General features: G+C 42.2%; 1 protein-coding gene across 2 annotated transcripts; it reads right to left on the bottom strand.

Moving 5' to 3' along the window:
- Positions 1 to 4,034: 4,034 nt before the first annotated feature.
- LOC106603035 (dnaJ homolog subfamily C member 18) lies at positions 4,035 to 11,487 on the bottom strand. 2 transcript variants are annotated; one of them, XM_014196154.2, is made up of 8 exons: positions 10,918 to 11,487; positions 9,066 to 9,240; positions 8,768 to 8,913; positions 8,324 to 8,530; positions 6,723 to 6,835; positions 6,105 to 6,217; positions 5,718 to 5,890; positions 4,035 to 5,564 (listed from the first exon to the last, which is right to left on the bottom strand). In XM_014196154.2, the coding sequence occupies exons 1-8, from the start codon at positions 11,042 to 11,044 to the stop codon at positions 5,440 to 5,442; spliced, it is 1,179 nt and encodes a 392-aa protein (XP_014051629.1). In that variant the 5' UTR covers positions 11,045 to 11,487; the 3' UTR covers positions 4,035 to 5,439. The 2 variants fall into 2 exon arrangements, with proteins under 2 accessions (XP_014051629.1, XP_014051630.1); XM_014196155.2 differs by having other exon boundaries at positions 6,105 to 6,214.
- Positions 11,488 to 11,858: the final 371 nt, after the last annotated feature.

The following is an 11,858-nucleotide window of genomic DNA, read 5'->3' as shown; positions in this document are numbered from 1 at the left end:
GTAGTGTGTGATTTTGTTTTTGTTTTAAAGAAATCCAACAAAAAGGACTAAGGCTGTGACTCTAAGGCAATCCATTTTGAGCATTGTCGACAATGCGCTATTTAAAGGCAATGTTCCCAAGTTTGTGGAGACGGCATTTATCGTAAATGCTGCATGTCGGCTCAATCGAAAATGACCTTTTAAATTGGCACATTGTCGACAGCGTGTGATTTAACTGAATCCCACCATAAGCTCGGGTGTAACACCAGTATATACAGTGCATTCGGAAAGTTTTCAGACCCCAGAGTTGCTGTTCGACCGAGTTTTAAGTCTGGGCTCTGGCTGGGCCACTCAAGGACATTCAGAGACTTGTCCTAATGCCACTCGAGCATTATCTTGGCTGTGTGCTTAGGGTCGTTATCCTGTTGGAAGGTGAACCTTCACCTCAGTCTGAGGTCCTGAGAGCTCTGGAGCAGGTTTTCATCAAGAATCTCTCTGTACTTTGCTCCGTTCATCTTTCCCTCGATCCTGACTAGTCTCCCAGTCCCTGCCGCTGAAAAACATCCCCACAGCATGATGCTGCCATCACCATGCTTCACCGTAGGGATGGTGCCAGGTTTCCTCCAGACGTGAAGCTTGGCATTCAGGCCAAAGAGTTAAATATTGGTTTCATCAGACCAGAGAATCTTGTTTCTCATGGTCTGAGAGTCCTTTAGGTACCTTTTGGCAAACTCCAAGCAGGCTGTAATGTGCCTTTTACTGAGGAGTGGCTTCCGTCTGGCCATTCTTATCATAAAGGCCTGATTGGTGAAGTGCTGCATAGATGGTTGTCCTTCTGGAAGGTTCTCCTATCTCCACAGAGGAACTCTAGAGCTCTGTCAGAGTGACCATTGGGTTCTTGGTCACCTCCCTGACAAAGGCCCTTCTTCCCCTGATTGCTCAGTTTGGCCGGGCAGCCAGCTCTAGGAAGAGGCTGGTGGTTCCAAACTTCTTCCATTTAAGAATGATGGAGGCCACTGTGTTGTTGGGGACCTTCAATGCTGCAGACATGTGTTGGTATTCTTACCCATATCTGTGCCTTGACACAATCCTCTCTCGGAGCTCTACGGACAATTCCTTCGACCTCATGGCTTGGTTTTTGCTCTGACATACACTGTCAACTGTGGGATCTTATATAGTCCAATCAATTGAATTTACCACAGGTGGACTCCAAGTTGTAGAAACATCTTAAGGATGATCAATGGAAACAGGATGCACTTGAGCCTAATTTTGAGTCTCATAGGAAAGGGTCTGAATACTTATGTAAATAAGGTATTTGTTTTTTATTTTTAATAAATTTTCCAAAATTTCTAAAAACCTGTTTTCGCTTTGTCTTTATGGGGTATTGTGGGTAGTTTTAATACATTTTAGAATAAGTCTGTAACATAACATTTGTAAAAAGGCAAGGGGTCTGAATACTTTCCAAATGGACTGTGTGTGTGTGTGTATATACTCAGCAAAAACCCTTTTTCAGGATCTTGTCTTTTCAAAGATAATTCGTAAAAATCCAAATAACTTCACAGACCTTCATTGTAAAGGGTTTAAACACAGTTTCCCATGCTTGTTCAATGAACCATAAACAATTAATAACATGCACCTGTGGAAAGGTCGTTAAGACACGAACAACTTACAGACGGTAGGCAATTAAGGTCACAGTTATGAAAACTTAGGACACTAAAGAGGCCTTTCTACTGACTCTGAAAAACACCTAAAGAAAGATGCCCAGAGTCCCTGCTTATGTGCGTGAACGTGCTTTAGGCATGCTGCAAGGAAGCAATGTTCGTACTGCCAAGAGTGTGCAAAGCTGTCATTAAGGCAAAAGGTGGCTACTTTGAAGAATCTCGATTATAAATATATTTTGAATTGTTTAATACTTTTTTGGTTACTACATGATTCCATATGTGTTATTTCATCGTTTTGATGTCTTCACTATTATTCTACAATGTAGAAAATAGTAAAAATAAAGAAAAACCCTGGAACGAGTAGGTGTGTCCATACTTTTGACTGGTACTAACTCAAAAAAAGTAATGTCCTCTCACTGTCAACTGCATTTATTTTTATAGTAGTAAAAAAAAAAACATAGAATGAGTAGGTGTCCAAACTTTTGACATGTACACTAATATATATTAGAGGGCAGCAGGTAGCTGAGTGGTTAGAGCGTTGGGCCAGTAACCGAAAGGTTGCTAGATCGAATCCCCGAGCTGACAAGGTAAAAATATGTCGTTCTGCCCCTGACCAAGGCAGTTAACCCACTGTCCCTAGACCATTGTTGTAAATAAGAATTTGTTCTTAACTGACTTGCCAAGTTAAAGGTTAAAAAAATATATATATATATATATATATATATATAATTAAGAGACCACTGCAAAATGATCAGTTTGACTATTTATAGGATTGGGTAAAATTAACATTTTTGTTTTATTCTATAAACTGACATTTCTCCCAAATTCCAAATAAAATATTGTAATTTAGAGCACTTATTTGCAGAAAATAACTGGTCAAAATAACAAAAAAGATGCAGTGTTGTCAGACCTCGAATAATGCAAAGAAGTTCATATTCATTTTTAAACAACACAATACTAATGTTTTAACTTAGGAAGAGTTCAGAAATCAATATTTGGTGTGTCTTGGCATGCTCTCCACCAGTCTTTCATATTGATGTTGGGTGACTTTATGACACTCCTGGCTGTTTGATGGCTTGTAACCATCCATCTTCCTCTTGATCACATTCCAGAGGTTTTCAATGGGGTTCAGGTCTGGAGATTGGCCTGGCCATGGCAGGGTCTTGATCTGGTGGTCCTCCATTCACACCTTGTGATCTTAATTGCCTACCGTCTGCAAGCTGTTAGTGTCTTAACGACCGTTCCACAGGTGCATGTTCATTCATTGTTTATGGTTCATTGAACAAGCATGGAAAACAGTGTTTGAACCCTTTACAATGAAGATCTGTGAAGTTATTTGGATTTTTACAAATTATCTTTGAACGACAGGGTGAAAAAGGGATGTTTATTTTTTTGCTGAGTGTGTGTATATATATATATATATAAAAGATCATACTTTTTGGAGAAATGTCCTCTGGTCTGTTGAAACAAAAATATAACTGTTTGGCCATAATGACCATTGTTCTGTTTGGAGAAAAAAGGGAGGCTTACAAGCCAAAGAACACCATCCCAACCATGAAGCACAGGGTTGGCAGCGTCATGTTGTGGGGTGCTTTGCTGCAGGAGGGACTGGTGCACTTCACAAAATAATGTGGATATATTGAAGCAACATCTCAAGACATCAGTCAGGAAGTTAAAGCTTGGTCGCAAATAGGTCTTCCAAATGGACAATGACCCCAAGCATACTTCCAAAGTTGTGGCAAAATGGCTTAAGGACAACAAAGTCAAGGTATTGGAGTGGCCATCACAAAGCCCTGACCTCAATCCTATAGAACATTTGTGGGCAGAACTGAAAAAGCGTGTGCGAGCAAGGAGGCCTACAAACCTGACTCAGTTACACCAGCTCTGTCAGGAGGAATGGGCCAAAATTCACCCAACTTACTGTGTAAAGCTTGTGGAAGGCTACCCGAAACATTTGACACAAGTTAAACAATTTAAAGGCAATGCTACCAAATACTAATTGAATGTATGTAACCCACTGGGAATGTGATGAAAGAAATAAATCGCAACTATTATTCTGACATTTCACATTCGTAAAATAAAGTGGTGATCCTAACTGACCTAAGACAGGGAATTTTTACTAGGATTAAATGTCAGGAATTGTGAAAAACTAAGTTTAAATGGATTTGCCTAAGGTGTATCCAAACTTCCGACTTCATCTGTATATGAGAGAGTTGTATTTCTATTTTATTTCACTAGTCCTGCATGTTGAAGCTCAACGCCGAAGATTTTTACTGTACCCTGCAATCACACCTGTAACCCTGTACATGTGACTATTAAACATTCTGAATCAGTTGGGGAAAATGGGAGTAAAGCATCAGGAAACAAAACAAAAGCTCCCCAGAGACACCAATAGATTGTTTAAGATTTTATTCAACCAGCTTGAAAACCTGCTCTGGCAGCACAAATCAACAGGACACCAGAGTTTAGTTAGCCAAGAGGCCACTAGGTCTCCAGTTAGCATCAGGTCTAATCTGTAATCCATTACTGCCCCCAACCCCACCCTGTCGGTCTGCCACTAGTGTGGCCGTTAACCCTCTGTCTGCTGGATTTATGATCTGACTAAAAGGAAAGGTCAAGCATTAGAAGATTGAAACTATTACTGAAACAACTGTTTCTTTGGAGAAACCAAACCTAAAGCATGTTTAAAAGCTCTTTAGTAAAGTAAGTCGATTACATGAAATGGGCAGGATGTGTGGATTGCTCTTAATAGTCCTTCACAGAGAGTTGTGGTGTAGCGGCTGACTGAGCACCTGATGTGTAACAAAGACCTGGATCAACTATGCATGCATCAGGGAATAGAGTCCAGAATAAAAACAGCATCAAAAATGTGCTCGAGAAGGAACCAAAATGACCAAATAATGGACAATAAATACAACTACAGCAATGCTGTCTGGCAAAGTCTTAATGCACGGCAAAAGAAAAAGGGGGGGGGGGGGGGGAGAAAGGGATCAATGCATCGGTCTTCACATAAAACAGAGATCCGCAGTTAAATTGTAAGTGGATCTAATATGCGAGAGATATATAGCTCTTGCCTTGCTTTGTTTCTCTAAACGAGCAGGCGTGACAAATCTACACATTTCCCTTCACAGTTTAAGACCGTATAGACCTGTCTTTTCAAATAGAATCTCTCACGTCGTTTGCCTCTGTATCTGAACCTTTTCTTGAAGTTACTGGCTTTCAGGTCCTTGCCTTTCTTCGCAATTAAAACGTTCTTCCCAATTAAAAACTAACTCACAGCTCTAGCTATGTTCTTTCCCAAGACCTATTCAATATACTCCAATGTAACCCACGCCACAGAAAACAAGATAAAAATGAGTAACCCACCAGTACTAAACATGCTTCAAACAGGTGACTAACGGAAAGTGTACGTGTGAACAGAACCATATTCTCAAACCTTGTAAGCAAGCCCATATTCCTTAATGTAAGGAAGTAGAAACAAGGCTCCTGTACATCAATACAACAATCCCAGAGCCAGCCAGGCAGGGCTTCATGTTATCTACAAAGAGCCAGGCTTGGCAGCTTACAGTACATGCTCCTCCACTTTCTTCCATCCAAGAGGAGAGAAGGCGCAATGTTTCAATTCAAAATGGCTTTGGCTGCCACGGTGCTCTAACCAGAGAGAAGAGACGATTCTTCTTCTTCTTCTTAAAAAAAAAAGTGACCCGATTTGAATAAATAAATAAAATAAAGATTTAAACGAGTAGTGTCGAATTCCCAGCTGCAAAGAGATGCCTCCCTCTCCTCCTGTCTAAGCCCCTCATTCTCCTCTCTGCCGGCCCACAAAGCGGTACAGCTTGTCACAGTTGTCCAGCTTCAGAGACTCAGCCTTCGCCTTCAGCCTGTCATCACGGTACAGTTGGGCAAGGTTCGCCAAGTCCGACTCTGAACGAGGATGGAGGAAAAAAAACATATCAGCTTATATGGATGAAATTCATACTCTGCAACATGAATAAACCATGCATGGCTGCCTCAGTCAACATGTCTCCAAATGGAGACAGCGCCAAGCTACCAGGATCTGACTGCAGCTGAACTTACTCTGCTGTTTCTCCTTCCAGCAGCTGCTCTGCAGGTGTTCAATGTAGTCACTCTCTATGGTCTTCTCCAGCTCCTCCAGGGACTCCCCACTGTACTCCTTCTGGAAGCCCTTGTCCACGTAGTAGGGCACACCCATATTCTGGGTCTCCCGGGAGACCACCAGGCCCATGGCCCTGAAAGACAAATATACAGTCAGTCCCACTACAGGCAGACTTAGAGGGTAATACACGTCACACCTCACCTGCTTACGCAGGGGTGGGCAATTCCAGTCCTCGAGGTCCTGATTGGCCGTCACAGTTTTGCCCCAGCTCCAGCTAACACCTGACTACTAGTCTACTTTCGAGACAAACGTGTCATCAAGAAGCTTGGTCGATGTGGTTGACTCACGGTTTGTAGAAGAGACTGTAGGGAGGGTTGGTGGCCATGAGTTGGGTCACAACAGATATGAGGATCAGCACCAGCACAGGAAGAAGCTGCAGGAAGGCCGTGAAGGTGTTCTGCTGAGGAAAGGCAGAGCCAGAAAGAAATGTTAAAGCAAATGTTTATAACAAACCATATACCTGTAAATATATATATATTTTTTTTAAATCAATCTGCAGTAATATTCCTAGGACTCTATTGCTTATTGCGACAACAACAAAAAGAAAAGCTTGTTTACTCATTTTCACAGCTGGTCCGTTTCATTGGTCAACCTTTAACCCCTACTGTAACTGACCCTCTTGGAGCAGCATACGGTTCTCATTTTTATTGCCTCTTGTAGCACTGCATAAAGGGAAATAATATCTAAAATGGCAGAGACAGGATCAAAAACCAAACCTTAGAGTGGTGGCTCTAAATTTAAGGCCCAGCATTAATTGTGAACACATAGGAAATACATACGCTGTAGCCATGCGAGTTAAACTGTACGCCCATAGAAAAATCCGCTGTAGCTCTGTTGGTTAATCACACAGCTACAGAACATCTATGATGTGAACTGGTGGGAGTTTCTAGGAGATTCTGACTGACCGGACTGCGGTTCTCCTCCACTTCCTCATCGCGCCTCTCATATGCGCGTCGCCGACGAGGCTGGTAGAAGTTAGAGTAGGTGGCTCCTCTGTTTGTGTACACATGGATGTTGCCTGAGGGAGCAGAACATACTCGTAACTACTACGCAACAACCGACAAGGTGACTAATCCAAAAATGAAAGGGACAAGAGAGAAAACGCAGACACATACATGCACACAGTTCCACCAAGGTTATTATCCTTTTTATTTCTATTTGTTTTTTCAATTTTTATTTGAAATGTGAGTTTTAAGTTTGTTTTCCGACTTGATTTACTAGTTTTAGTTTTTATATGATTTAGTTTCAGTTTTAATGTTAAGGACAAAGTAGAGTCGGCGTGGGAGGCTAAAAGACATTTCAGTTTTGTAGGCCTTTAATTTTTTCGGGATTTTTGACGTCTTGCCACAGGGCAGTAATACATACATTGATAGGTTTAAATTGTGAAGTCAACCTCATTGTGACTTGGATTTAAAACAATTACTGCCTAGACTGGTTGCAGAAATATGGAAGACAACTTGCCCATTTTTACACAAAGCTTTTTAAAGCTTTTTCAGCTTTAGTAGTACATGTAAGAAACAAGTATCTATATCTGAAAGAGAGGAAAAAACAATAACAAATGATGTCATGGCACATTTGTTAGCTAGTGATAGTGATGCACTAGTCTCGGAAATCCCAGACCTAGGCAACAGCAGCGCTAGGTCTGGGGAGGATGACTCTTGGACATTTCGAAAGGGGGGGGGGGGATTGTTCCGGAGAGCGTCTTCTTAAGACACACAACTCTCTACAATTCATGAGTTTGGGTAGACGGGCCAGAATATCACGATTAGAAACTAAAGTTTGCCGGCAAAGCCTTTGCACTGGTTTTAGTGAAGGTAGATGCAAATTAGCCACTTGCGAAAAGCACTCATTACATACAACCATTCTCCATCTTGCTAGCTTGATATTACGTTATGTCCGGCGGGAATGTTTTACACTTGGGCAACAAGTAGACACGGTGGTGACACGCATCCCATTTCCCACTCCTCTGTCCCAACTGGCGCAGACACTTCTACAGACGTGTATGCAGGAACATTGGTACATTGTGGGAGGCAACGTCAGTCTTGAGAGACTAGTGATGCACAAGCAAGGTTAATTTGAAACGTCGCCATCTCCTGGCGGCATTTACCTGCCAGATTCAGAAGCATGAAAACCACATTGGGGAAAACAAGCTTGAAAACCCTGTTTCATTTTTGCCCAAAGTTTAGAAGAAAACAAACTAAAACTGAACCATAATTTGATGTTTTTCATATTTGAGTTAGTTTCAGTTTTTCAAATGGGTTTCTTCATTTTATTTCAGTTTACAAAAGTCTTCATGATTTGTTTTAGGGCTCCATTCAAGCTACCGCTGAAGCGTTACAGATTACGCAATAGAAATGTAAAGGTCATTTCCGATTGAGCCGAACATATGCAGCGTTTCCCGTGAATGCCATCTCCGCTGACGCGGTAACGTTTCCTTTCAATCACGCTGTAACCTTTTCAGTTTACTCTAATAACCTCGACTTCCACACACACACACAAATCTTACCTGTGGGAAATCTTCCTCCAAAGAAGATATTGAAAAGTTCTTCAGGGGAGATGTCAGCCTCAAAGTCCCTGTTGAAGTTGCGGTAGTGTCCGTGGCGAGCTTGGGCTGAGGGGTGGGTGGTGCTCTCAGAGGGAGCCTGCTCTCCGTACTGGTCATACTTATGACGCTGCTCAGCATTGCTCAGCACTGCATACGCATTGCCTATGGCTGTAGAGGGGGGGGGGGGAAACACTTATCAGGCCTATGATCGATGCTCTTGGGGTGACGTCGTCTGACTCGATGCACATACAGGGCCACAATAGCATGATAATTAAGGAGCTAATTATCTGCACCAGCAGTCCCACAAAATACAGAGGCCCTATTTATTCATCTATTTTGTTGTTAGAATTTGTTTCTTAGCTCACAGAGAAAGATGTGAATCAGATGAGTCCTGGATCAGGTTACCTTTAAATGCATCGGTGGCTCCCGGGGCACAGTTCTTGTCAGGGTGGAACTTCAGTGCCAGCTTCCTGTATGCCTTCTTCAGATCTTCATCGCTAGAGTCTTTAGGAACGCCCAGGATCTCATAGAAGTCCTTGGATTTCTTTATCCTGCAATGGATCAAACCCCACAAAGATTAGTACGAAATCTGACACCACAACAGGGCAACGTGCATTTGCCCTTTCACTGGGCGGACATCTTGACAAATGTAGCAAAGGTCTGTAAGTGCTCAAAATGAACGTAGGTCTATCACTCAGGTTACCTGAGAACACCCTGACGCTGATCCTCTGTGTATGTCTTCTTCTCCTCGTTGGCCCCTTTGCGCGCTTCCTCTCGATCCCCGTCCTCTTCATTGGATCGAAAGCCACGCGGTGGGGGTATGTGGGGCTCCTCTGGAGCAGCAGAGCTCCCATTCCTCACTATGGCATCGATCAGCACTGATGGAGGGATCAGGAATGGGGGCAAATATTAATAGAAGAAACAGCCAGTCTGGCCAGGCCTAGCTTTTGGTGTGTAAGTAACATTATGTACCCGAAACATGTATTCCCCTAACCTAGTCCCTTCTTGTATTCAGAAGATGAGTTACTTACACTGTGTGTACAAAACATTAGGAACACCTTCCTAATATTAGGTCCTGTATAAAACACAAACTCACTTCCTTGACAACAGCTCTCCGCTGCTAGGCAAAACACAAGAAGTACGAATGCCCTGAGTTCTGCAGAGGCCATACCACCATAACTGCTGCACGGCCAATGCATATGTCGGAATGACCATGCAGAGCCTATAAGTGTTCTGATAACCTTGCGTTATTATTAGCAGCTTGTGTCTTTTTTAATATTGAGGACTGTTTCATTTTTTGGGGTCATAGGAGTAACATGAATTGGTGCATGAGGCTATTTGCAGTTCTCAGCATTGTTACAAAATTTGGGAGGCGCACAGCGATGCGGTACAGAGCTCAATTTGGCCTCTGCGAGCCTTTGGAGGCTCCGCAATTACGTCACGCCTCCGACCACATTTTCAGATCAAGCATAAATTGGCTCTTATGTTTCGCCATCAGCTGGAAAACTGTGTCCTCTTTTCTCAGCAGAGGGAGGGAGAGAGAGACGGTGAGAGGCAGCCTCACCACTGCTCCCTCCCTCAGATGCAGGCCATCAGTCCAGCTCACTTAGCTGTGCCTCACAAGTAATACAACAAATTATCTATTAACAGTGTGATCATATACAAAGTATTTTTAAATATCATTTCAAAATGGTCTGAGAAGAACAGCATTGGCAGGGCAATTCCAGCATAGCCAATATGCAGTGATAATGTATTGGGTTTATAGCCTACTGCACAAACCTCATTGCTACAGAACGTTTTTTAAATGGTTACTGTTAAATAGGCTTACGTTTTTTATTTTATGACTGATCTTCACTCAAAAGGTTGGTGACCAATGAGCTACACTGATTGAAGTGGACTTAACAAGTCGCATCAATATGGGATCCTTATTGGTCAGTATGTCATGAAAAGTGCAGGTGTTTTTAATATATATCACATTTATTTTTAAATGTAACCTTTATTTAACTAGGCAAGACAGTTAAGAACAAATTCTTATTTTACAATGACGGCCTACCGGGGAACAGTGGGTTAGCCTTGTTCAGAAGCAGAACGACAGATTTTTTTTTACCTTGTCAGCTCGGGGATTTGATCCTTTAACCTTTCGGTTACTGGCCCAACTAGGCTAACTGCCGCCCCGGTGTTCCAAATGTTTTGTACACTCCGTGTATATTAACAATAACAAACAATTTGGATGGCTGAAAGCTGCAACTCCAGATTGACTAATAACACGGCAAGTAAGTCAAACATGACTAGTTACAGTAGCTATACATTGTAGGGTGGCCTACAGGTTAGAAAAAGTAAATCAATCCACTTACAGGCACAAACATGCTATCTAAAAATATTGATTATTATAAGCCTGACCATGTTGTAAATATTCAGATGACATGCATAACACATTCGCTGATTCGAGCATACATTATGCAATTCACATTCACAAGATACAGACGTTGCACTTTCTATTTTAACATTCAAGTTGGCAAGCAAGGCTAACAAGACGGCCATTACGGGACCCTTACCTCTGGCCCGAGTACTGGGAAATATTTTCTGGGCTTCATACAACAATTGAAGGGCCTTTTCTCTCCGCCCTGACCGCAAGCACAGCTTTGCTTTCTCTATCAACCGATCTGATTCCGCTTTATCCATTTTGACAGCTGTTCGATAGCTAGCTTGTTACCGTTAGCTTATTCTCAGAGGCTGCAACCCCAATTAGCTACACAAATGCGGTTGACTGCCTGAAATTGTAATATTTTAGCTAGGCTAGCTATCTTATGTTCAGAAGTACATGGACGTTGTATGTCAACTCAATTAACGGTAACTAACTAGCTTTGTTCACATCCAGATAACAAGCTAAGCTAGCCAGCAATCGGTTAGCTACGAGATTTCGCCGTAACTATCAGGTATCATAGCGATGATGGCGACTGCCACAAGTCAGACACGAACACGGGTGCGAGTGCGCCTATTCAAGTCAACATACAAAACTGAAGTAGTAAAAATCCATGCATGACTGAGAGAAATGTAATACCGACATTATTGAACTGGTGTGGTTTGTTTCAGGTTACCACAGCACTAACCAATCACTTCCGGGGTACGGATTTTTTAACGTTCTAAATAACCCCCCGAGGTAATAGTAGAAAAGTGCCAATAACCTGTATTTAATAATTGTCTAAACAGTCATTCATATTTGTTCATGTGTAAGTGAAATTTACTGGGGGAGGGGGAGACTGGTCCAACTCAACATATCATTAAAATAATGCACCCCCCAACGTAAAACCTACTGTATAAACACAAATCATTTAAAAGTGATCGGGATTGCGCAATAAAGCTGGGTACTTATTTCCATTGTGGTCCCTACATTTGCTGCAGCATATGCTACGGTAATATAAGGACTGAATGCACGTTTAATTTACACATCACCTGGCTTTCCAGGGTCATCTTGTTTTTTAACATGGCTACATCT

This window comes from Salmo salar, chromosome ssa04, assembly GCF_905237065.1.
Source record: "Salmo salar chromosome ssa04, Ssal_v3.1, whole genome shotgun sequence".
Lineage (NCBI taxonomy): Eukaryota > Metazoa > Chordata > Actinopteri > Salmoniformes > Salmonidae > Salmo > Salmo salar.
Note: the sequence above shows the minus strand (reverse complement) of the source record. Positions and strands in the feature narration are given on the sequence as shown.